Source organism: Neopelma chrysocephalum, unplaced genomic scaffold (assembly GCF_003984885.1).
Source record: "Neopelma chrysocephalum unplaced genomic scaffold, ASM398488v2 Primary Assembly neopelma1_96926, whole genome shotgun sequence".
Taxonomy (NCBI): domain Eukaryota; kingdom Metazoa; phylum Chordata; class Aves; order Passeriformes; family Pipridae; genus Neopelma; species Neopelma chrysocephalum.
In genome coordinates, this window is record NW_020925569.1 from 1,835,064 (window position 1) to 1,862,769 (window position 27,706).

The 27,706-nt window shown below is 37.5% G+C and overlaps 1 protein-coding gene across 1 annotated transcript in view; it reads right to left on the reverse strand.

Annotated features, from left to right (window-relative positions):
- DENND4C (DENN domain containing 4C) overlaps positions 1-26,649 on the reverse strand; it is a 74,223-nt gene extending 47,574 nt beyond the window's left edge. The window contains exons 1-5 of the mRNA XM_027670697.1: positions 26,431-26,649; positions 9,367-9,691; positions 3,162-3,414; positions 2,160-2,229; positions 806-975 (exon numbers count right to left, since the gene is read on the reverse strand). Coding sequence (XP_027526498.1) covers positions 806-975; positions 2,160-2,229; positions 3,162-3,414; positions 9,367-9,677 — 804 coding nt within the window. The 5' untranslated portion in view covers positions 9,678-9,691; positions 26,431-26,649. The remainder of the gene's footprint in view (positions 1-805; positions 976-2,159; positions 2,230-3,161; positions 3,415-9,366; positions 9,692-26,430) is intronic.
- Positions 26,650-27,706: the final 1,057 nt, after the last annotated feature.

The following is a 27,706-nucleotide window of genomic DNA, read 5'->3' on the forward strand; positions in this document are numbered from 1 at the left end:
CAGGCACACAGGCACACAGGCACACAGGCACACGCACAATTGGCAAGCTGAAACAAAAGCTGAGAGATCAACCCTAAACTACGGCTCCCTTGCTTCATCAGATGTACCTATAATCCTGTAGTCTCTATATATAGCAGACACCACCTTCCCACATGTGGGCCAAGTCATGCAACACCTTTTTGGTGTCTGTGTGTGCTTATGGCCCTATACAGATTCAGAAGACAGATCATGTTCTGAATCTATCTCTTCATACAAATTCAGAAGGATCACTAGTCTTGAGACATCATTAGAGCCTTTCACATATTCACCTCTCAGCACGTATAGTTCCTCTCCCTGCCCTGCTGTTTTCTGGCAACTAGTTTCCAATTCACGTGCACGGATACCTACAGAGCCCAATTACACAAATTCACAAAGAAGTGGCTTTTAAGGTAACCATATGAAAACTCTAACAACTTAAACACTGCTAACACGTGTCCTAAATTCTCTTTTACATGCGGAGTACAATTCCATTCCCAAAAACTCCTTCCTTGAATCAACAGAGAAATCCATGTGCTGTGAGTTTTAGTTTTATTAAGGGTACGTGGTTCAGCCTACATGGGACTAAACAGGAAATACGCTTCCAGCTACTTCCTTTTTGGTTTACTTTCATCTTACATGAAGGCTTAAGAAATACAATTTCAGAAGAGAAGTATTTAACAATTTATTTTGTAGTATTTCTAAAATGCAAAAGAAACAATCTCTATTTATCTCCATGGCAGCCATCTGAAGTAAAAGAAAAAAACAAGTTCACAGTGTGGAGCCATACCTTTTCTGCAGAAGAGCATGTCAGTACAAATGTTGAGAACACTGGTAATGGATATTTGGTTTGAGGGTCCCAGCACTCAATAGTGGCTCCCATGGGAAGGCAGAAGAGAGGAACAGATTCTGACAGTGGGAATGATTCATAGTTCTCTTGAGGATATCTGAAAATTAAACCTTAAGAATGGGAAAAGGAAAAGTAAGTACATTTGTTCTGTAAGCCCTAAACAATGTAAGCAATATATTTTCCACAATACATAGCTACGTCTGATGGTTATCTGGACTTCATAATTTAAGATTACATCTGCAAAGAAGGAAGTCTCTCATTTGGCAGTAAGACTAAGTGATCCAAGTAACAATCACTTGAAAATAGTGTATGAATACTGATTGATTTCACCCTTTTGGTAACTGCTCAAAACCAGAACACACTGAAGGCTTTTACACCAAACCAGTTGGGTTGATGTGCTATTTAAATGTGCCACTGGAATGGATTTTATTACAAGAAATTCCTATGAAGGAAGTGATTATCTACTGTGAAAACAGCAGTAATACCTTCACTGAAAATAGGATGAACTAGATGACTGACTGCATTTTCTGCTCTCAGTATGTTCAGTTTCAACAAATTGTTTATTCAGCCTTCAGGTATATAACTCTTGCTGGTAGAAAACAGGTACATAAGCATTGGTTTACTATTGCTGCTCATCTAGCTTGTTTTATGGTACACTGACTTCATTACCTGTGCTTTCCACTTCTGTTTGGTAGTTTACTCCTTTCAAAGGAATTTGGTGCACTTAGTGCTGAGTAGAAACACTTCTGAAAGTTTTTTTTGGTTTCTTCAAAACCAAAAAGAAATCTGTAGCAACGCATTAAAAAACTTACAAAAGCCAGACTTGTCATTTATTGTTCAGAATATGTTTCAATCTCCTCAAATAAGGAACAACAGAATAGTCGTGGAACTGAAGGGAGAAACATATTAAACTTTCAACTTAAAGAGATTGACACATAAAAAGAAATATGAGTAAGGCTGAACAGAATTTTTAGTTAGTCCTTCTCCAATACCACCAACACAAGTTTTGTTTTGTCTTTTGTTCCATCTGAAATATTTGCTAAGATTTCTGCTAAAGCTCCTAAGCTACCAAGCCATGATAAGAACTAAAATAATGCAGGAAAATGCTATTCCTATTAAGACTTTTCTTTTCCCTAGGAAAATGTGAGGAGAGCAAAGAAGGCAGCATAGGAGTTAATTTCAACTGACATCCTCTAGGAACAAAATTCTGACAGATATAAGCTTTTAAAATTATTACTTTATTTCAACAAAGCATTTGAATCCTTCTGTTTGGACAGCTTCTAAAATTACGTACCAGCTTTATACGCTAAAGAGTTAGAAGCTGGCACAGACTTCTTGTAACAAAGGTATACACTGGAACCCCACTGGAAGACAAAAGTTTCATCTCAGAACCAGCAAAGATAACAACAGGCAACAGAAATCAAACATAAGCATTTATATATATTCCCACTTACAAACAAGTCAGACATTTTAATAAAAAGCATTACACAACACAGAATACAGTCTGGTTGGCAGCTGAGTGCATGTAAATGATAAAAACAAGAATTCACCCTTCCCTCATTTTTTAGAGATTACAGGATTTACATAAAATAACACTACTCTCTGATTTATTCCAACAAAAGAACAAGTAAAAGTGAAGCGGCTCAATTTGCAGCTTCACATTTTTATGGTTATTTAAAAGTAGAATCTTCTGGGAACCTCATTAGGGGAAGTGAAATTCTAATCATCATCACTTGAAGCTTCTATCATACTTCCATAAACCTATTATCGACATAGTATTTTTGCAGCTTGTCTAAACATGCTCTACCATTCAAAAAACCCACTTATCCCAGCCTGAGTAAACTAAATGCAAAACAGACTAAGTAACAGAGAACAAATTAAAGCAAAGCAGTAATTATCATTCTCACAATGTCTTAGTAACACAGGCATTATTAACAACCGAGAAATAAGTGTTTCTGATTCATCTCGAGTGTCAGCATCACCAAAGGGTGTGGGAGAGATAATAAAAAAAAATAAAATTAAAATTCCAGTGCACTACTCCTAAATAGCACCTAGACATGCGTATGCAAACAGAAGTAGTGAGTAATCAGCATGAAACAGTAATTTCCAACAAGAAAGGAAATCAAAGTAACAAAACTGAAGTCTCACACATGGTATGAAGAATGAATTACGATGTAGTGATACAACACAATTATAATAGTGCTAAAAAGAGTTCAAGAAGCTACTCCTTCAGGTGTGTTTCTTGAGTTAAAAAAAATTAGAGAAAAAAAAGCAACTCAAGCTTATAAATACTCACCATACCACAGTTTAAATTCTTATCAACTTTACAGAATGTATGAGGAGGGGTTTCTCCTTTGCTGGTAACAATAACACAGATATCTGTCACTGCCAATGAATTTTGAGGTCGTACTGGAGGAGCCCTTCGATATGTGATAAAGATCCGCTGAGAAGAAGCTGAGCTGTTGTTCACATTAGCGCAACGGCCATAAGGAGTAGCTTGAATCACTTCACAGCCTGAAATTATGCGTTCCTTCCCTTCATACAGAACTCTGCAGACATGAAGGAAACAAGATATTATGTGCATTCAAATATATATGAAGTTATTTGGACAAATTCAGAGAAACTGTCCATGCATTAGCACTCTGTGTCATCACTGCAACTTTCTAATGTGCATTTTATATATTGTCTTTCATCATGCGGTACTTGAGGTTAAAGAAACTGCTCCAAAATATTTAAAATTATATAGAATTCTCTGTGGGAACAAATAACAATTATGGGCGGGGGGGGGAATTAAGCCACATTGAAAAGGTTTTAGTTATAGAACTAGTAGGAATGCTACATTATGAATGAAAAATAAATACAAAGTAAACTTTACATTGCTTGCACATATGACACCTGACAATTTCATCATTAAAATGTCTGATAAGTCATTTAAAACTTGTCTTTTTCTGTTGTTTTGTTGGGTTTTTTTTCTGGGTAGGGTTTTTTGTTTTGGTTTGGGGCTTTGTTTGTTTGTTTCTAATTGGTTGTGTTTGGGTTTTTGCTGTTTTGTTTTAGGGCTTTTTGGAGAGGTTTTTTTGGTAGGCTTTGGTTTGATTTGTTTTTAAGAAACAGTTGTGGAAAAGAACAAAGTTGACTGCTTCCCAGATGAATTTTTCCAGAAAAAAAATTAATCCACACCCAGTAATAATTGACATTCACAGTTTGAATAACACTCCTTAGGACAATGGGGCAAGGAGAGAAACTAATACTCTGCTCCACAGAGAAGGAAGAAATAACAACAACTACAATTGACTGTACTCCTACAAAGCAGAATATATCTTACGTGGCCGTACAACAACATTCACAAGGTGCACGGATTTTTTTTAGCAAGATCACTAGTTTAGATTGCTGTATTCTCAGCAAAAAATGAAAAATCCTTTACAGTTTCACAGCAGCTAAATGAGCTAAAGCTTTTCTTTTCCAAACATAAAGCTATTAAGAAGTTACTATGAGAAGAAATGTGGAAGTCAAAACAAACATCACTGAACATTTTTAATGCACAGATGCTATTACAGGGTAAGCTTTATCTCCCATTCCACAGCCAAGTAACCAATGGTTCCATTTGCTCAGCTCTCTGCAATATGTACACAGTAATTGCCACTTGCAAATCAGTTTTCATCATTACAAGATTAAGGATAAAGGTAATAAATTAAAACCTTGTATTTTGTGATCTCCAGCTTTCCACATATAGTCCCTCACAACTTAAAAAAAAAAAAAAAGCAGGCAACACATATTTACCATCCCAAAATTCTCTGTTAAATGTTTGACAGATTACAAGTAAGTACGTATTTGAAAACTTCAAAAAGTTACATGTCTAAGCCAAAAAAAAAGAAAGCTTTCATATCTAACCATTCCCAGAACTTTAAAAAAAAAAATATGATTAAACTTTCAATATTACTTAAACACTATTCCCATCTTTAAAGTGGAATAAGCAAATTTATTCTGACTCAAGAGAACGAACACGTACCTTGTTATAGCACTGATGATATACATGAACTAGAATACTTTAAAAAAGCAAAGAAATCACATGAGTTGGGAGCACAGTGATGTAGCTACCAGACTGCCATAGAAATTTACTCAACTAGTTCATGGAGGACAACAATCTTCAACAAGAGTTTCAGTTGTAGAGAGTCTGATCATCAGATTTGCTACATTTAAAACAATGTGTAATCTCAGGCTCAAAACCAGTCTAATACCAGCATTTCCAAGCCGCAACATTAGTTTTAATATACTACCTACCAAGATATGTACGGAGAAAGCACATGCTAATTATATTATTTCTAAACTAAGTAATGTTCTGGAAGAATGTGTATTTTGCACTTTTTATTGGGTTACCTACTTCACAAAGTTAAAAAAAAACCAACAAAACAGAATACCAACAACTCCAATGGCAGCAGCTCTCAGGCCCCGTTCATTGTGCATAAAGAGTTTACATGAACTTTTCCAATCACTGCCAATTAGAATCTTAATCTGAAGAAAATTTTAACAGAGCAGTCTCCAAACAGAAGTTTCAATTCCATTTCATTTCATTTTCATGTATTTTAAATAAAATCCAAAATACAAATTTTTTTCCAGAAACGTCTGGCAGCTGACAGCTTTTGAGAAGGAACACAGCATTAATCAGACAATTCCAGCAGTTCAATTTAGTAAGTTTGCAAGTATTCTCATAAAAATACTTAAGGGCCTGACCAGTGTTCAAGACTGTAACAGTGGGGTCACCTCTCCTCAAAAGCAAAATGAAAATGAAAGCAACACTCACTTCTACATATACACTGGAGCAGTATTATTAAACCTACACCATTTCCTGACCTCATGCATAGTACTACAGTATGGTATTGTATTTGCAAGCAAATGAAAGAAAACCACCACACATGGATCACTCAAATTAAACGATGGTTTTAATGATTCAGAGAAAAGCAATCAGAAGTGATGCATGAAATACTGAACATGGCACCATTTAGAAGTAACATCCTCCCTGACAGTGTAAGTTTATTCCTACTTGTTCCTACTTCCCAGCATCTGCCTTTGATTAATTAGTACTGATCAGGGTTAAGATTTGTTTCCTGCTTCTTTAAGCGTATAGTTTGGCCTCGATCCTAAGTACACATTATTTGCTACAATATTTTATCAACTTCAATACAGTTTCATTTCAAGCAAAATATAAATTTATATATAAAATATAAAGCTTACTCTAGATGTTAGGTCCCTTCTTTGTAAGAAAGGCCAAAAACATTGGTTTTGGCCTGTTTGACATTGCACGTGGAAGTTCTCTCACGAGCAGTTTTACTGATGTAAAGGTATACTTCAATACGTCAGACAACAGAGCTTAAAAAGAAGAAATACTACCTTATTGTGCCTGTTGAGTTAAAAAAACCTTAAACCACAGAAACCTTTCCTTCTGGAAAACCACTTCAAAACAGGTAGACTGTTGCAAGTTGCATTGTGTCTAGGGCTGCTGTCCAGTTTGACTTGTTCTCTATGTACAACCATATTTCTGCCTCTCACAGTTGTTATGCAAAATAAGCCTTTATAACACCTCTTCCTCTTTCATTTAAGATAAGGAGGTTTGCAAGTATTGAATAATAAAGGGACTAATATAAATATACTAGGCACCAGGAGTGTCAGAGAAGTGGTAGGTCAAGCAAAGGGAAAAGATGGACTTATCTTTTATTTCTACTGCCATCACTATTGCTATTTCTCTAAACAAACAAGTCATTAGTTTCACCATTAGTTTCACCCTAAGCTGTTCTGAACACCCAGCTGCAGTTGTCACATCGGTGGGATTTCAGGAACAATGGAAGATGCTTGTTGTTAAGAACATCTTCCAGTTTCTCTTCCAGTTTCTTGAAATTTGAGTTCACTTTCTTTTTTGAAATACATCTTCAATAAAAAAATCATTTGTTCAATTGATACTCCTGCAGACTTTCAGAAAACAGGTATAACAGGAATTACAAGGGTCCCTATACCCAGAACCCCAGGGGTCCTTAGCACAGAATCACTAAGCAAACTAAAGCTTCCCATACTAATCTGAAAAAAGTTTTTAAAAAACAAATAAATCTGCATTTCTTTCTTTACACAATGCAAGATACCTAACTTTTGCATTATTCAGTAATACAAGATCCTCTGCCTCAGACAATAAGTTTGATATTCTTTCCTTGGTCCTTTCTACTCTAAGTGTTACAAATTCAAAACCACTTATACTTTTAAAAAAAACCATTTTTCTGTCAGGTTTTCTTCTATTTAAAAAAGAAGTGCAGGAGCTCTAATTTATCCCTAACTCAAGTGTAAAACAAAGAGAGGTGAAACTTTGTTTCAAAGTCTCACGCACCTAAACCAAAACAAATCTCAAATCTCAGTTCTTGTCTATTTCTGGAACATCAGCAAAAAAATCAGTTAGGAAAGCAATGGAATGACTGTAGCTGAATTATTTCATAGATATATATAAGCTTAAGATACCAGATTTTACAACTACGTGTAGGAAAAGGATCTTAGAGATTTCTTATCCTAGGATCAAACCTTTATTTTTCCAAATGATTTCCAACTAATATTTTTTCCAACTAATTAATCCAATTAATTCTGGGAAATGCAACATCCAGAGGCATGGCACATGGCCTAATTATATGCAAGTAAGCACCTGCAGCAGGAAGTCACTCTAGCAGATTACAGACACTTCAGTTTAAGAACCACTGGACAGTTACGAAGGAATGAGGATGGAGGGCACAGAAATACAGAACACAAGGACATAGCAGAGAAATAGCAGAGCGTAGCCCCAACCTCCCTCTTCTCCAAACAGCATTTAACTACTTTCCCTAGCAGAAAGAAATACACAGATACACACAAACACTTATCAAGAATTATCTGAATGCTTGAAATACAAGATAACTCATTTATATACATACTAGCAACCTTGACACAAGACTATGCATTTCACCCTTTCAAGGGATGTACTCTTTCTCTACCTGCTATGTTCACTTAGCATGTCAGACAGGCTTAAAGGTAAAATATTCTGTCACATTTGGGTTTTTAATTAAAATAATAGAGAACAGCATAAACCAGCCTTCAGACTGTGCATACATCTCTTGCTCAAACTCCACTTTCATTTGAATACACTGGAATTTACAGATACCAAAAAAAAAGATTGCTCTAACCATCTCTTGCACATAGCTGCAAAACAAGAGGAACAGCAGGGGGAAAATATGCATCACTGCTCAGAGAGAAAAGTCTCCCACAATGTGTTAGGTGTGACACCCTAAGTAGATCAAATACTAACTAGAAATACTATTTGCCAAGTATCACCATCTTAGCCAATTATCTGCCTATTTTGTTTAGCAAGCATTCCCTACAAAATCTACCCAAGCATTCAAGTTCCTAAGGTTGTGGGAGACACAAAGATAAACGTGCTAGTCAAGTTGCTTCCTTAAAGCCACATGCTGAAGATTGATTGTTCAGGAATTCCCTTGAGGAATCACTCACTGTAAAAACTCCTCCTTCTGCTAGAACTACTGAAGTTTGACAAACCATTGAAAGAGTAACTTCAGACTGCAATATCTCTTCTCGCAGTGCCAGTCGCCTCCATAGGAAAAGATTATTTTAAAAATCAGTTTCGCTGAAGACAATTAGAACATAGTTTAGATGACCAAGATGAACAGAAACTAGAATGTACCAGGTTAATTATTTAACTTTAACTGTAACCCTTAGAGAAAACCGTCTTACCATGAAACTACTTTCATTACTAAGATTTCAGTGTCAGTCTCCTCCTGACTGGACCCTGCTTGACAGTTGGCACTCAAACTGTAGGCAAAAAATGGCATACACAGGCTTTATGCCGAATGCATTTAAGCTTATAAATGAAAAAAACTAAACTTATGATAGCTTACATAGAGATGCATGACCTTTACACTACTGTTTACTATTTCTTTAATAACTAAGGAAAAACACATGCATTCCTTATTTTGCCATAATCATAATAGCACCCCCATCCATGCTCTGTTTTCTCTTTCTCATTATATCCCCAGTAGTTCTAAAATGCCCTTATACATTCTTAAGTTGTATCTTTTACTATAAGCATTAAATTGAATTCCACAAGGTGATAATTTTTTTGTCTCCTGAAGTCATTGTTTTCAGATTAAGCATGTTAATATTTCTGGATTTGGACTATATCATTTCTATAAATTAATTTTGTGCTATTTTCTCACCTTTTATAAAACTGCAGCAGAGAACTTGATTTCTCATATTTGCTTTGCTTCATCACTCTCTCTCCCTCTCATCTTCTAAACTAAAACATTACCATTAATTTTAAAAAGATAAGTTCACTAGAAGACTGACACTTTGTTCAACCTATTCCAGATTCAAACAGTGCATTTTTAAAAAGTTTTCTTACATCTGTTTTCATCATCACCTATGAAGAGTAAGATTTGATCATTATTGAAGAAGGAACTGAATTGTGGTAGAAATCTCACCCGATATCAGTAAGTGGTGGTTTGTCCCGCCCTCTCTTGTAGCAAATAAAAAGTTCAGGACTCTTCAGACTTCCATAGTTTAAGTTTGCTTGAAGGGCTGTAGGAGTGGCTTCAACACAGGTGTATCCCTCTGGGACAGTTTCACCAGCTGATTTAATTATCACAGCAATGTCAGTAATTGGAGCCTTTGGACCAGTTGACTTTGTTTCATGTCGGCTTATTTCTTGGTCCAGCAGGGTTGCCGTATCTGTATCAGTGAGCCCCGCCACTACAAAATAGTCAGCCACTCGTGGACCTTTGTCTTCTATCATGGTTATGTCAGTACTACCTGGGGAAAATAAAGAGACAGAAATCAAACATGCAGCTTTCAAACGCAACTCCTTCCCTCAACAACTATGAGAATTTAGAACTTTTGAAGAAACTTTTGCAAATACAAGAATTCCTACATAGAGAATTCTATGAATTCATGAAAATTCTAGGGAGACTCCAAATAAACCTTTGACTTTTGCTGCTGAAAAAAGATATTGAAAGATATTGTCAGTAATTAAATTTCAGTTCTAGCACCGTAACAGTCATGTTTAGAGTGAGATAAAGGATAACTCAAAGCTCCTGACACAGCAGCTACATAGAAAATTGCTTTGTGTTCACTATAAGACTATTCAAGCTCTTCACAGGCTATAAGTTAATGTAGATATCCCAATCTAAAAGCATCTGTATTTTTCTGCCACTGCTTGTGAGCAATTTCACTACGGAATCATGTTCTCTTTTTTTTTTTTTTTTGAGAGAGAGAGAGGGAGAAAGAGAGGGAGAACAATGAACAATTGCAAATACAGGCTCACTACTTTATCTTCTGCACATTTCATCCATTTTGTTTCATAACCTAGACCTAACAGTGCAGTCTTGAACATTCAGCTGGCAACTGTAACATCTGGAAGTCATTTACAAAAATCACACATCCAAACCCACATTTCATCAGCTGATCAGGCAGCACACATCACTGCTCAGCTGCACATTCCAGATCTGTAAAGAGTTGTTCTTCCAACATCACCAATGTTCACTAAGCATATGATGTTAAAGCAGTGAAACACAAGTTTCTATTAAGAACAAACCTAGCTGGCAGCTTATGCTCAAGTATCTCAAGTACAATTTCAAGCACCCGATTCTCATTAAATACTTGTATTTTTAGAAGATGCGTAAGAAGTATTTAAACAGTGGTAGCCAAGCAATAAACCTGAATATTGTTGTAGCCCTACAGGAAGATAGGGACCACCTTCTTTTATATCTCCTTTTTTCTATCACAAGATTTCTGGGGATCCCCCATCTACAAAAGTAACCAAATAATGGAAGTCTGGCTCCCACCTTTGAAAATAAGAATGCCACAGCTGCCAAGGTTCCACCTACCAAGGAGTGGTGGTCCATGGATATTACCAAATAATAAGTGCACCAAGATTGAGAAGGTTCTTGTATTCAGAATGCCCTAGTCTGGTAACTGCAGAAATATTGGCCTCTGCTAACAGAACTTGGTTTGGTGGAGGCAGCATAATTCTGTTCCCCGCAACCTGGTTTATCACTTTCCTGTTCTTATCCTGCTCTTTCTTACTGAAATTATACTAAAAAGGTATTTTCCATCTTCACAGTTTACAAGACTTCTAAAACTTTTGATAATAAGTGTACTGAGGGAAAAAATCAGTTATCCATCCTGCATATTTACTAAGAAATTTTAGCACATGATTATGCAACTTCTCCTGAAGAACAAGAAAATTACTCCAGAGCCATAGCTACTTGTGAAGCTTCTGAATCACATTTAGGTACAGAACTGGCATCAGTTTACCCTTTTTACTGTCATAAAAAAACATGAAATGAGCAATAAAGCCCCTTACAGGCAAGCAAGTCAGCAAGAAAATCAGGGGTAATGGCTTCAACTTCATCTTCTATAAACTGCTACTTCTGTTAAAAGGTCCCTTCTCATACTGCCACTGCTCATTTCCACCTTCACTTCTGTCTGGAACTATAGTTTGTGAAACCATGTAATGAACTGGAACAAGAAATTGCTCTGGCTGAATGCTAACCTGGCAGAGACTGCTTAGTGTTCAACCAGAGCGAACACTATTCTACAGCGATTCCCTGTGTCAGCACAAAAGCAGCAGCAGTATGCCCCTTTCAGCAGCAGCACTGATCTACACTGGATTAATCATAAAACTGTGAAGATGTTTCAGTTTGCCTCTCAGATGCTTGCACTTTTCACAGAATTACAAAGAAACAAAGCAAACTCTCCACGCTCCCCTCAAAAAAAAGTCCTGAGCCAGAATATCTTGTAATCTGCAAAGTACCGTTCGCACTTGACATGTAAGAAATAAAATTACTGGAACAAGCTGCAAAAAGTAGCAAAATGGTTGGCATCCTAATAATTTATTTTTTTAAACCCAAAACATTTGTTAAATATTCCAGCCTTTTATTACCTGGGTCATGTTCACACCACTCAGTACCATGTTCTCTTGATGCAACATTAAAAACATGGCTTACATTTAATTTTGAGACCCCTGGTGGCCTAGTGGTTAGCATGCAGGACTTTCACTGCTGCGACCACGGGTTCGATTCCCCGGTCTCCTGGCCTGATGGAGGTCGTTAGCCCTGTGTGGCCATCCATCTATGAGAAGGACACTCTAAACAAACCTACGTCCTGAGGACCTCACTGCCATTGTCCAAGTTTGCTTGGCCCCGGCAGATGAACCTTAGGATTAAAGGGTGGGCTCAGTTCAGCGCATGCTGTGTCTCACCTATAAAATCCATTGCGCAGGCTAGAAAGGTAAAAGACCTTTCCCCAAATCTTCGTTCGCGAAGATGGGCCATTATTATTATTATTACATTTAATTTTAGTGTGGAGAGCAGGAAAAAACCCAAACAGTTATGATAACAGCATACATCAAAAATCTCACAAGAGCTTGTCTTTTTAATCACAGCTGTAGTTCCTGGAATTGCACTAATTTAAGAAAAATTTAAAAGCATCTGAAAAAATTAAATATTAAGATTTCAAATATCAGAATGCAAATGAAGAGAATCCATTGCTAAATTTTTACCAGTGGGCATCAATAAAACCATAGCAATTGTTTGCTAAGGAGCATACACTTGTGTCTATGATATTTCCCTCTTTGCCATGGCTATGTTTTACTTCACGGAAACCCTGTCTAACATGTGGCAGGAAAAAGTCAGAGTCACCAGACAATTCAGCTGAGAAACTTGGCACAAAAGCCTTGTATGTCAGCACAAGATTTAGCAAGTTTTTCAAAATGTTCCCAGTCTCTCAAAACAGTTCCTTTTCTACATGGATAAGTAAGGTTTCAAATAAACACACAAGTCAGCTCTTCAAGAATTTTTTCTCCAGTTTCAGAAAGATTTAAAGCAACAGAACCACTCAAAACAGACCTTTCACGTAACAGCTCCTAATAAAGCCATAGTGACCTTCTTTAATGCAATAGCTTTGGAAACACAGAGACTACATTACAAATTAGCAGATGGCCACCAATACAAATAGAAATAGCAGAATTCAGTATGCCCAAGAATACTTTGCCTTTTGACCTGAAGGAAAGAAATAAACACCGGCTTTTTGGGGGACAGGATGAGCCCACTGCTATTTTCCACTATTTTTGTGATACCTCACAGAAAAACAAGTATGAACACTGCTCTTCTTAATATACAAGGGAACAAACATATCGTAAGTTTATCACAGCAACTTTTCCCAAGAATAACTTCAAAAGCTATTGTCCTCTATTTTCCACAAGCAGATTTTTCTACATTGCAAGACTAACAAAAACTCAACACTTAGAAAATATTGAGATTTTTATTGTAACGTACTATACCCTTTCAGCGGGAAAAAAAAATCTAAAAGTAAAAAGTGTTACCTTTATGTTGCACGATGACAAGGCAGGACATATTGAAAAAAAAGCCAACATAAAAGGCAAACAAAAGACCTTGTTTTTAAAGTCTATAAAGATACTTCAGTATAAGCCGAATAAACTGAAAACAACAATTGGAATTCTGTTTTAAGAATATGAGCACTACTGTTTGAGGAATTACAAACCTCAGTGTCCATATAGATTCATAAGGGATGTTGATAATTTTTTAACTATTTCCTAATTGTATTATACAGCAACAGAAAGAACACAGTGAAAGTGGTTCTCAATGTTAACTGTACGTAATAAATCTGAATGATTGCTCTTGTTCTCATTGCCTCAAATTTTGTCTCTCTTTAACTGGATTTCAAGACATGGAAGTTAATAGTTGAAATCACTTTGAAAAGCAATGAGGAATGCAATCATGGACTATACTTGGCAATCAAAACTTTAGATTGTTTGTTGGGTTTTTTTGAAACACAAAATACAGTTATGATTCTAACATACTTATGTATCCACGCAGGTTCATATGTACACCAAAAGTTTAAAGACAGCCATCAGTGCTACCATTTAACAACCAACATAGTGCAGTTGGCAGTTCCATTTTCTTGTCCATTCCAGCATACATGCACTGTTACTGCTCACATCAGTGTGCTTGTCCATATCACAGTCACTTTTAAGCAAATCCATTTCTACTAAGGGAAGTGTGCAATTGCAGCTTACGCATTTCAGTTGCACAGCAGAAATCAGATCTTGCCTATGCATCAAAGGTAAATTAAAATTACTACAGAATGGAATATCATTACAAACTATTCAGCAAAGTTAAGTGAGTTCAGATGAAACAAGGTGGTTATCAAACACTTCAGGAGTCACTTGCAACACACAGATAAGTTACACACACATCTATATGTGAGTTCTCTGAAGCACATTTTACAATGTGTAAGAATATGAAGTGTATACAGCAGCACCACCACCCCCCATACACACACTTATATACACACTACAGCAAAAGACAAGGTAACATAACATTACTTCAAGCACACCATTAGCATTGAACAGGATTAAAACAGAAAAAAAAAAAAAGACCACAAATTATTAGCCACGGACAGTCAACAGCAAGAGAAAAAGAAGTATTAGAAATGTCTTCAAAGACTTTCTTTTTTGGATTGCATCTCACATTGTCGTGATTTGTCATGAAAATTATTTAATGAAGTAACACTTACAGTCCCTTGACTAAATCACATGAGTATTAGAAAAACCAGAGTTGCAAAAACAACTTCACAGACATGCCATGTCCACCTTCTACCTGTCTTAACACAACCAGCTGTGGAACAAGAATGGCTGGATGTCACAAGCATTTTGGTGTGAATATGCATACATGCAAATACAGAACCATTTCCTCCTAGAAGTTTTCAAGTAAACATTTGAGAATGTAATAGTTGCACAAATGAAATAGATTACAATCTACAAGTTGATTATCTTATAGAGGTCTCTAACATTGGAAAAATAAACTTAAGGACAAGGTGAAAGATAAAATAAGATGGCTTTCATGAGTTAATTGAACTTCATCCAGAAAGCAAGTTGTATCAAGGTCCTGTACTGAATATAATCTAAAATGTTTTTTTGTGTCAGATAGCTAAATTGTAAATTTTCACAGATGCAAAGAAAACAATGTTGACTTTGCACTGGCTGTTTGTGTACCAGACTGTTTCCTGACAGCATATGAACACAAAAATCAGGCACAAAATGAATGTGATCAACTTGGTGGGAAAGTTTTCTAAAGTATTCCAAACAGATCAGGGCACTAAAGCAGGAAATGAGAAGAAATATCACAGCAAATCACCTCAGGTAAGTGATTCCCATGGAAGCAAAGGCACCAAATCTAGAAATAATTTGATGAAATAGTAGGGGGATTTTTGCCTCCACCTTTGCAAAAAACAGTTCTCAGAGCAACAGAATTCTGCAAACACTGAATGTTTGAGAACAAGGTCACTTCTGCTTTAAGCTTCTGATATGTCATACACAGTTCTACAGCTAACACTGAAAAACAAACTGCATTTTATAAATTGACTAAATAAATAAATCTTAACTATCAAATTAGCAGACATACTTAGCACCCAAAGACTGAATGCTGGAACACCAAAGGTGGGAAATCAAGAGATCTTTCTCACATATTTAATTATAACTTCTACAATTACTAAAGACAACCACAATTTTTTAAAACTCAACTACAACAGGTATTTGGTGTCTCTCTTTGGGGATTTGTTACTAACATTTCCATGAGAGCCACTAACAAATACACCATTCATATGGCAGGAAACAGGAAGAGAAAATATTCTCCCAGCATAGATTTCCTTTTTAATTTCAAACCATGGATTTTAAATGATGTAATAGTGTGCATCACAGAAGAGGAGGCAGTGATGAAATGAATTGACTTTGCAAATCCAGTATTGTAATAAGTGATAATTAGATAGCAATAAATCTCTAGTTTTCTCAGTCATACACAGTTTGCCACTTAAGCATCAATTTTGTTACTGAGAAGTCTTAAAACTTTTCAGACATGTTTTAGAAAAAATGGAGAACACTTTCCCCTTAAACAAAATATATTATTGTTCCCCATCACCTTTAATTTTTTTTGCATTTTCTATGTTTTCCTGTCCTGTGTGCAATTCCTTAGATTTCTAGAGCAAAGATTATCAAAGGAAGTGAGGAAACTAGCTCCAAATTTTGAGCTTTATTTTTAATAAATTAAATTTATTCAGAAAAGACTCAAAACCAGACTACTAACAATTTAAGATTCTGTCTTAGGAAGCAGAGCTGTACACTTAGTCTGATTTATTCTGTCAGCAAAACCAGTTACCACTGATACAAAACAGTGGGGCAATGATGTGATGATATAAATGCCTGTAGCAATCATAACAAAGCTTTCAGAAGCAAATTTTTGTGATAGCAACTTGAACAGCTACTTATGAATTCACTAAAAATATCACTAACAAAACAAAACACAACACAAACACAAAACCAAAAAAAAACAATCAACCAAGCAAACAAAAACCCAAAAAAACCAAACAAAAAACACACCACCACCAAAAAACCCCCACCTCCACACACACACAAAAAAACACTACCAAAAAAAGCCCAAACAAACAAAAATACCCACAAAACCCTAAATCCAAAAAATACCCAACCTAGACTATCCAGACTAACTCTACTATATTATTACTCAACAGTTAAAATTTTCCTATTATACAGTAATTTCAAGTTGTCCAATGGTATAAAAATTGGAGCAGTTATAGACATGTGAGGCCAAAAAGCAAATTCTGAACTGACCTGCACAGACTCAACAAGCAGCTGGAATTAATGAAGGCAAGTTTGGTACCAGTAAATTAAGTTCTATTGCCAAGGACAGGAAGCAGAAATGGAAAAGATGTGAGACAGGAAGAATGACAATCAGCAAGCAGTCCAGCTACACTCATTTAATAAACTAGTTTAATCTTGTTTCATCAGTGTTATACCCAAACTGTTCGTTCACATAACAGAAGATGGCAACTACTCCAAAGACTGAAAATAGTTCAAGAGAGAAAATTTATTAATAATAACAACAACAACATAGTCCTCAGAGCAAGAAAAGTACTTTATAAAATGCACTTACTGCCTCAGCTGAAAGCTTTAAAGGTTAGCTATGTTCAGTATTATGTAATGAGTGAAACATCTGCTGCCCTGGAAACATTCTTTGTTAGAGAACTCTTTCTGTAATTGGAAACTCCTTTGGAAAAAAGCCAAATATAGTAGCCTGAAACAAAAACAAAACAGTGAAGGAAAAGTCAAGAGACAAAAGTCAAGTGATTAAATTCCTTCTGGGAGCCCAAAACTCCTAGATTGCTTTTTGTAGGTTTTTTGGTGCCCTTTTTTGCTCAGGGTGAGGGTGGACTACATTTTGGTTTTGAGAAGTCAAAAGAGAGAAGAAAGAATATTGTTTCAAATCTACCTGAGAAGTTACTCAAAGTAAGCTGTAAGACTTTGAGATATTTTCATTCTTGTTGCTCTCTCTACTAAGCATGGAAATAGTAAAAACATTGAAAATATTTTGCTAGAATCATCATGGATAGAGATTTGCCTGATCATAGAACCATTATTTGACTTAATTTTTGCTAGCCATCTACAATATAATCAGCCATAAGTTGCTTGAAATTATCTTCTAAGGGCTCCACAAATCCATAGTGGAAAACTCAGTCGTTTTGAGGAATATGATTTTCCTCGTTTTTATCTTTTGGTAAAAAAAAAACTCTGCAGGAAGACACTATTCTTCTCTGTAGGTCTCTTCACCGACAAACCCACCAAACACAGGCTGCTTCACGGACAGGTTCAGAGCCTTGCAGCCTATCCTCACCTCACTGAACTCTTTCCATGGCTATCAAGAGGATGACTCCCACTTCTGGTTGGTCTGTGATACCAGCCTCAAACCACTTGTTTCATGTCAGCATTTTCATTCTTTCTCAGCTGCTTTTCAAGCTTGAGGGGAGCTTATTAACACTTCAGAAGTCTGTCTTTTAATCCTCTTGCCAACTCCTCATTAAGAAACTCTCTTGTGCCAAGATGTCTTAAAATTAAGTCCAAACCACACACTTGACAGCAGCTAGAATATTCATGCTTTTGGTCTTACGCTGCAGCAGTGAGAATTTTATGGGAGGAACTGTCTTTTTGCTCTTTCGACTGTACCAGCACACCACAATCTTGATCTGCAGCACATTTCTGCAGTGAGGGTTTGTGTTAGTTAGCACATCTGTAGAAGATTTGGAAAGAGTGTAGGCTAGACCTACGAGTCTAAAGCACTCACTGCATAGGTCACTTGCAATGAAACAAAACATAAACATAATGAAACACAAACATAAAAAATGCATAAAGACCTTAGGCAAGAGTATGATTCCTGAAAACTTATGCCTTCAGCTGTTGTAAGTATTTTTGTACTGTCAAATGTTTTAGCTAAATTTTCTAAAGATAAGCTCTTCACTTAGTATCTACGCTACTCTCCCCATTCCTGGAAAATCTGACTTGTATTTTTTTTTCTTTTCTCTTAAAATTTTCAGCCACTTTTGAGACAAACACGACATCTGATCTTTACATAGAAATTTATCACAAAACCAATAAATCTTTTTTCTCTCCAAATTCCATAATATGTGTAGAGAAACTCATATTTCCAGCCCTTAAAAGCCCTTTGTTATCAACTCTTGCTTCTTGCTGTGCTCACTTATATTTCTGAATATATATATTCAGGGGAACTAAACATCTGAATCCATTAAATCCCATATTTTGGTATTCTGAATGCATGTTAAATTGAGCTCATCAGAATATTAAAATGGTGTGTATTGCAAGAACTTCTAAAGAAAATAATCACAAAAGATAATATATTAAAAAGGTACTACTTATACAGACATAGGTATCAATACATATTTTCCTCAAACATGAAAAAAGCTATCAAGGGATGGCAAGCTTGAGATTCTCTTCACGAAGTCTAATTGTGAAGTCTAATGTTACATCTATTTTGAGCCTTCTTATTATATCACCACATGACACTCAAAATATCTATACTGTATTACTCAACACACTGTGGAGTTGTCAGACAAAACAGTTACAGGGAACCTGATTTTCTGGGATAAACTACACAGACTTTAGCCAGCAAAAGAAGTGCTTAAGTTAAATCATCGCTTAGAGTATACCATCTATTTCTGTCATAATTTAACACATGCACTTGTCTTCCTATTTAAAATATTCTTTAGGCATGCTTTTATGTATTTTTGTTGTTTTGATCCATAATATTTTTAGTGATTTATTAATATGTTTAAAATAAAAAACTGTTTCCTAAAGCAGGCCATGACAATTGTGGATATAATTCACAATTGTTAGCATTCCTATTTCCAATTTAACCATTTAGAAATGGATTAATTCAATTTACTTAGAACTGATCTCAGATTTTTCCAAATTGTTTCCAAATCCCAAGATTTGATCCCACATGTCTTACAGAACAGCACAGTCCTAGTGCTCAGTTGCTGTGGCACGCACAAAACCTTTGAGACCCCCTACATTCATTTTGCTGCATAAGGTGGAGGGGAATCCATAATTTCCACTTTTGCAAAAAAAAACCAAAAAAACCCAAACAAACAAACAAACAAACAAAACCACAAAAAACACAAACAAACAAAACCTAAATCAGAACAATAACAACACACCTATACCAGCCCTCACAATCTTCTCCCAAGTATACATTAGTATACATCATTTTCCTCCATGGATACTGCTCCACTTTACTGTGCACTTTAACATCCTACTGGCTCTTGGAAGAGGCAGGTGGGACGACAGTTATGTTGTCAGAGGATGTACCTTAGAGGTGGGCTACCATCATTCAGTCCCTGCTCAAAAGAAAGGGCATCACACTGTCCTCTATGACATAGTTTTAATCCTTTACGTTGTTTTTTTTTTAATTTCCTTCTTCCTTTGCCAGGTCTAGGGTACTATCAATATTCCATACAGACAAGTAGAGTAGGGATATAAATGGAAATATTAGTTTTGCACTTAACAACCCGGACAACTTAAATGCAAAGTATTTCAGCTCAGATATTCAATCCAGAAAGCATACCAGCTAAGGGTAAGATTTCAAAAAAGGTACAAGAGACAATTAGACATTTTAGGCTCAAAACAGTTTCCCTTCTCAGACTTGTGCATCACCTGACTACTAATATAACTAGAAAAACATTTTAATGTACAGTAGTGACTTAGTAAATAATATCTTCTATTCCTAGCAGAATCAGTTGGATCAAAGAGACTAAGAAGGAGAGGTTTTGAGATTAACAGTGCATATACACTGTACGACTGAATCGCAGAAGAAAGAAGAAAAGCTGTAAATGTCTTTATACAGGATTTGTTCTGTTTTCTTTAAAATAAACTGAAATGTCACATTAGTCATTACATTCATGGTGAATGAGTCATCATAACCCAAAAGAACTTCAGGCTTTCACACATCTTACAAGTAGATGTCTAAAAAAAAAATTCAAAGGAAAAATGTAGCAAAGTATATACATCAGAGTTTGAAATGACACTGCCTTTTAAGAAAGCAAAGGTCACATACTGTGCCTTTTTTCAAAGGTAAACTTGCTACTTGATCTACCCAATCCCAAACAACACACTCCTCCATTTATTATAAGGTTTGGTCCTAGAAGAACTGTACTAGCATAGCTAGAAGTCCACAAATGAATTCTGCTCTTCAGAGACATTTAGGTATTCTGGCAGAAGCCGCTTTGTAAGTATACCACTGCTAGCAAAACCAATTTTTTGTTTGCAAAGTCTGTTCTATTTGTGACTTGAGATTTTCTTATGCCAGTACAACTCCAAGTTTGCCTATTTTTTTAATTAGTAGTGGAAAACTTCAATGATATGTTTATACTATATGTACAAACAAAATGAACAGTCCAGTGTACAGGGAGAATTACTACTTACTTACTGCTAAGGCATAACAAAAAGAGAAAAGAAAAAAAAGCTAAGTAAGGATGCATCCCCAAGGTCACGCAAGAATTTAAGGTCAGAAGAAACTCAAGTCTTTCACTGATGATTCTAACTGCAAGAATTCTCTTTGAGTCAAATAAATATTGTACAAGAGACATGTAGACTTGCTTTTTCTGGTTTGATCACAATTTCAAGAAAACAGGAACATATTTATGCAGTTAGGAAATTTGATCTTTTACGTTCTGTTTATCTTTTAATACTCAGAACTGAAAACAAACCTGGATATGAACAGTAAGAGACATATTGCTCTCAGTCATTAGCAAACCACATCTATACATCACAGTGGTTTGTGACTTACAAAGCTTAAATAAAATTATTTGTACTCTTCCTTCTCCTGCCAGATCCAAATTTTACTCATAAATGTATGTGACATCTGTTCAGAAAACCAAAATCAACCTCACAGAAAACCAAACTTATCCTTCCCAGATTTCTTCCATAGGAACTGGAAGAGGAGCTTCAATGATAATTGAGAGCACCTAAAGTCAGGCTTTCATTAGGAATTACCCCTTAAAACGTAAATGGTGGATAACAGGGGAAGAAGGAAGCCTAGAAACATGTGTCCCCCTAGGCTAAAACTAACTTCTGTCAATACCGCTCTTCAGTCACATCTTCCGCAGTTTCAGAATCTTGACAAGACCCGTATGTTTTACATACATTAAACATTTCTCAGGTTATCCACATCCTTGCAAGCATCTCCTTTGTCAAAGACACAGCTTATTTTTTAGGATTCATTTTAAGGAATCCTGCGAAAGATTATCTATGCCCCCCAAAAAACTCCACCTTGGCATACTTAAGTTCATATTACCTTCAAACACAACAGTTTTCTGCCACTTGCATCTAGACAGAAAACAGTTTACATTCTCATTACACTGACTAATTACTTAAAATACTATTGTGAGATTTCAAGCTTAAGAAAATAAAGGCATAGGTACAAATTACTCCGTAGTCTAGGCATACTGCCGCTGGTATTTCCAAGGATGGCTGACTGATCAGCTATTGAGAGCTGGCCGTACCAATTTTCAGATTTTTGCGATAGGCCTATGTGATGATTAGAGTAACCAACTGAATCATCTGTTGCTGTGACTGAGCAGTTTACCTTATCGTTCCTTTCTATAACTTTCTGTTAGACTGAGATGGATATCCCATAGAAGCTTCAGGGCTTAACTACACATCTATAGATGCCTTGAGTTCTCCATTTCCCTGAAACATTAATTAAGTGCTTGAACTTCTTTTTCTTCATATGCTGCTCCTATGTAGCTGTTTTTTAGTTGTGGCTCTTTCTCCCAGCTTTTATCCCTTTTTATGCATGCTTTTATTCCTTCCTAAAGCAGAATATACACATTACATAGACACAGCAGGAGGATATTTTACTCACAGGACTTACCCCTATGTCAGGTTTCTTATCTGGGTGACAGTATAGCTTCTTCACCAGATAATAGCAAAGAAGGCTGGAGCCATGTTATGTGACACCAGGAACAGCAGCAGTGGGTTGCTCAACAGGGAAGGAAAAAAAAAAGTCTTGCTTTCACCAGTCACACAATGCCTCAACACTGCAAAGACTTGCAAAAGGGAAGAGTAGTGCTGAAGAATTCATCAGTAGCTAGACCTCAGCTTACACATTATTAATCTAAGGTTGTACTTAATTATAAAGGCAAAAGCTATCATTGAAATATACAGGTTCAGAGAGAAAGCAAAAACATGGTGCTCTTTGACCCTTTGGTGATAGTTTTGTGGTTGAGCTGCAATTTGTTCACAAATGGAAAACACTTTCATTTCAAGATGAAGCTTCTACTGCTTTGGAGACTTGTAATTGTAATCTCAGCTTTTGCTGCCAGAACTGAACAACTTGATTTGCAAGTCAATCCTTGATTTACACTATTTTTAGTATTTTTAGGCAGAAAAACACAGGCTCTTCGTTTATACTTGTAAAGCATCAAGTCTCCTTAGAGAGGTTTTTGAGAGTAAAGGAAAGGAATTGAAGTGACACTAAATATGAAGACAAAAGCAGAGTAGAGGAAAACTGGCTCACTGCATTTAACTAAAACAAAGCAAATGGAATGTTTAATGACATGCAAGCCAACATTCACCAAGAACTCATGGGTACATTTTTACTGTTCTCTATATCAACAATCTTGAGTTTGCTGTTCTTAAATAAAAGGAAAAAAAAAATCACAGGCATAAACAGAGAACATAATTATAATCTTAGTAATTCTGAACACTGTTTTCAAGTTTCCTGACTATCAAAGCAAACAGTAAACATAAGGACCACATTTATACCCTGAAGCACAGTGTAACATCATTCCTAAAACTTCAGAATAAATCTACATGCTCATATTTTGTGACAGAGCACTCACAAGAATAACTCACAAGAACATGAAACAGTCACATTTCACCAGAAGTCACAGTCCAGAAACAGTCTTGAATTAAGTCACTTCAGTTCTAATAACCATTTGCACAGAGGTCAGAGTTGTGAGCCTTTTATCTCCATAAATTTGCAGAATGAAAACATTCACATTATCATCATGAGGATTTAGTATTTTCAACACCACTATCTTTTTTATTGGATGGGAAAGAAGCAGTATCACATTTCTGTACAACCAAAGGCAACAACTGTGAGAGAGGGACAATTTCTGTAGCAAACCAGAAGTTAAAAAGCAGATAAAAAGAATCTCAGAACTTCAGTTTACAATCTGAAGCACTACAAGAGGAAAGCAGGTCTCATGATGCACAGTGCAGTACACTGATTTTCATTTTACAGATTTGAATAAGCAGTATGGTCAACTACCTGGCAAGGCACACGGGAAGCAATTTAGTAACTATGACTATGATACCCAAGAACTATTTTTTAGGTCGCATACACCAAGGCCTTCAATATCTTGAATTTTATTCAAGAAAGCAGTATGCTGAAGGTGGGCAAACCTTGCCTTGGGATGACTAGCAAGCACAGGAAAAAAAAAGTTCTATCAGATAACCTTCTATAGTGCAATCTACCATTAAACAAAAAGATGCCACATTTAGAGCTTATAGGTGCTTTTTATTCTCATTTCAGTTAGAAGGGCATGAAACCAGTAAGAAGATCACCAAACATGCTAGCCTTTATAAATCCTTCTCTGTGCCGATAACCTGCCATTGAAATCTACCTGAAAGCATAACAGTAAGACATAACAGTCAAATTACCTTACTTTCCTCTTACAACTTTGCCAATATACCTGTCCTACCTCATTCTACCAAGTCTTTTCTCCTACTGTATTTTTAAGTAAACCCAGACAGTGCATCAAGACAAACACTTGAACATATTTGTCCCTAAAGCATATTGAGGCTGAATTCCAAACTCAGTTCTCTACTGGTCAAACACAGACCTAAGAAAGAACTAAGCTTAAAAAGGTACCATTTCAAGCACTATATTTCGACAATATATATTTCACTGCCACTCCAAACAAGAATTCAATACACATTGAATCAGATGAATGTTATCCATACCAACATTTAATATTCCAGTTTTGCTCGAGTTTTTTTTTTTGTTTGTTTAATGAAAACCATGTAAACATTGATTGGAAAGAAACCGCACACACAGTCTTCAAATAAGCAAACAAATATGTAAGACATGGTCCAAGAAGATGTCACTGCTTTACTTCGGCCTATGGAGAGGCCAACTTTAACCTATGAATAAACAGCCAAATGTAACATTATACTTATCCACAGGTATTTAAGAAAATGCCCATCTTAATTTGTAAGATCTCTTTTTTTAAAAAGATCCAATTATTGAGAGTTTAGCAGTTAATAGGTATCAAGTTGTGCTAGTAACTGTCTTAACACAGAAGTCAGAAGTCATGTAGGCAAACATTTCTGGTTTCTACTGAACTTTTTCCTTGCACTTCTCAAGACAGAAATGCATTATTAGTATTTAATATCAACTGGAATGGTAAAAAGCAGTCAATTCTTAAAAAAAAAAAATTCTTAAAAAAGACAATCAAATTTATAATAAAAGCATTCTCAAACTATCTAACAGTTTTGGATTTTTTTTGTGTCCTTTGTGCCAAGCATTTGAAATATATATGCTAGTATGGTTAGTAACCTGGTTAGTCACTTAAGTTTGGTCATGATTGCTTTTCACAAAAAAATACAAATACAAATTCTTTCATTTTCCAAACAGATATGAAGTAGTTTGCATTCCATCATTATTTTTTTCCCAAAGAACAGAACATTTACTGCCTCAACTCCTAATATGCCACTTAAAAAGAGAGATGCAAAAACTTTTACTAACTTTGTGGTTAGTCTACACAAAGAAATAGCCAATGAAACTAACAGCAAATAATTTTCTTTTTACTAACACATCCGTACTCAAACGTATCTTGGTTAAAAACTTCATAGTAAGCTAAGAAAATACTAGTGATGTCACACTAACACAGCTTGCAGAAAAAAAAGAAAGGTCAAATATCCTGTTTGTTTACAGGCTATGCCTTCATGCAGATACAAAAGGTTAGCCACAGGCATTGTTTAATATCAACACAACAATCCATGTCTGCCATATGTTCGAGCTTAACAGCAAAAGACAACAGCATGAAAAAGACTAGTATAGAAGAGACATTAAATTTAGATTTAATATAATGTCGAGTTTTCACATGCTTTCTAAGATTGCAGCATCAACAATTATGTTAAATTGTGCTCTGAAAACTCTGAAAGACTGTGTTTGACATTAACAGCAAAGTTAATCAGCTTACATCGTATTTAAAGCTTCTGTGACTATTACTTTTCACTATTTGACAGACGAAGGCATATCACCAGATCCTGTCATTACACAGATTATATGGTCGTGCAGCAAAGACACATCAGATATCCTCAGATGATAGTACAGGTTGATTAAAAGTTACAGTTTTAGCTCTTCCTTTTGTCAAATCTGCAGAACATTACTTTTCTTACTCATACGATCACTTACGGCGCGACTATGAGCTACGGTGCCTTTATCACTAGGGTGCAAGACGAGGAGGGGAGGGACTACCCCTACTCTTCAAACACCCTTCCCACAGCCACGGCACCGCCGCTGACGGTCTCCATTTCGCCACAGACCCCCGTAAGGGTTAAACACGCTGACGCTGGAGCTCAGGGGAGGAGTCGGGGTATGGAAAGGGAGAGAAAAATGGAGAAATAAAGAAGGCAGCTGCCCGGGGACCCACCTGCAGCGGCTGCCACCTGCGCAGCCGGAGAGCCCCGCTCTCCCTCGGGCGGCCGCGGCCAACGGGAGCAGGGAAAATAACCATTATCATGATAATAAATAAAGTGAAAAAGCCCGGAAAGCGTCTCCGCCCCTCCCGGCCCGCGCGGTGCGGGGTAAGGACGAGCCCCGGCACGGAAGCTCTACTGGGGCAGGGCAGGAGCCCTTCTCAGGGACCAACTCGGCGCCGGGGAACACCCTGAACCTCCTGCCTGTCCAGCGAGGAGGGAATTTTCCTCCGGACGCGTTCAGGAGAAGGCCGAGGAATAGCGTGGAGAAGAGTGGTCCCCCGCCAGAGCCCCGCGCTCCGCGGCAGGGGCGGTAGGAGGCGGGCGAGGCGCCGGGTCCAGCGCCCGCTCCTCGCCTGTCAGGCCCCCTCCGTCCGCTCCCTCCCGCCCCTCTCACCTGCCGCCGGCCCGCACGCCGACAGCCGCCCCTCGTACGCGCCAGCAGAGGGGGCGCTTCCCGCCCCGAGCTTTTCTCCGCGCCCGCCGCTTCCTCAGGAACTGCCAGACACGCCGCCGCTCCTGTTTAGAGAGGAAGCGGCCACCATGTTACTTTCTCCCCCTCCAACGCCTACAGGCTGGTCCAGGGCCCGCCCCGAAAGGAGGCGGTGGCGCCGGGGCTGGGAAGCCGTGCTGCTGCGGCCAGGGGGCGCCGGCGGGAGCAGCCGGAGTAGCCTGTGGTCTGGTCCCGCCTACCTGGCACCTGTGGCGGGGAGGCGGTGGGGCTGGCCCGAGGTACCGCCTCGGGCAGGCAACGGGGTGCGGGTTACTCCGGGAGCCTGTGCGCCCGCTGTGGCTTCTGTGAGGGTGTTGGGTTGTACCAGGAAAAAAGCATTGCCAGAAAGGGAACTTGGCGTGTCAGAGAATTACAGAAGATTCTGAGTTGGAAGGGACCCACAAGGATCATCGAGTCCAACTCAGCCCTGCACTGGACCATCCCCAGGAGTCACACCATGTGCCCGAGAGCGTTGTCCAAACACTTCTTGAGCTCTGTCAGGCTTGGTGCTGTGACCACTTCCCTGGGGAGCCTGTTCCAACGCCCAACAACCCTCTGAATGAAAAACTTTTTTTCTAATATCCAGCCTAAACCTCCCCTGCGGGCCATTCCCTTGGGTCCTGTCACTGGTCACCACAGAGAAGAAATTAGTGTTTGCCCCTCCTCCTCCCCTCATGAGGAAGTTTTGGCTGCAATGAGGTCTCCCCTCAGACTCCTTTCTCCAGGCTGAACAGAGGAAGTGACCTTAGCTGCTCCTCGAATGGCTATGGTCGTCTCAGCCACCTATCCAGATGAGACTGTGCATTTCATGGGTGACTCTCATTAACCAAATAGTGTTCGTTGCATTTTCTGGAATATATAAGAGTGTGAGGGGATAGACAGGCTCAGAGGGGTTGCCTTGGGTAAAAGGAAGGTGGTGGATATAGTTTTTCTATATTTTAGTGAGGCTTTTGATGCTGTCCCTTGCAGCATCTTCCTGGACAAGTTGTCCACGTGTGAGAGGAGAAGGTTCACAGTGCTCTGGGTGAAGAATTGGCTGAAGGGCAGAGATCAAGGGTTGTAGTGAATGGGGCTACATCTGGCTGGTGATGGGTCACCAGCAATGTTCCTCAGGGTTCAATTCTAGGGCCAGTACTATTCAACATTTTTATCCATGATCTGGATGCAGGAGTTGAAACCG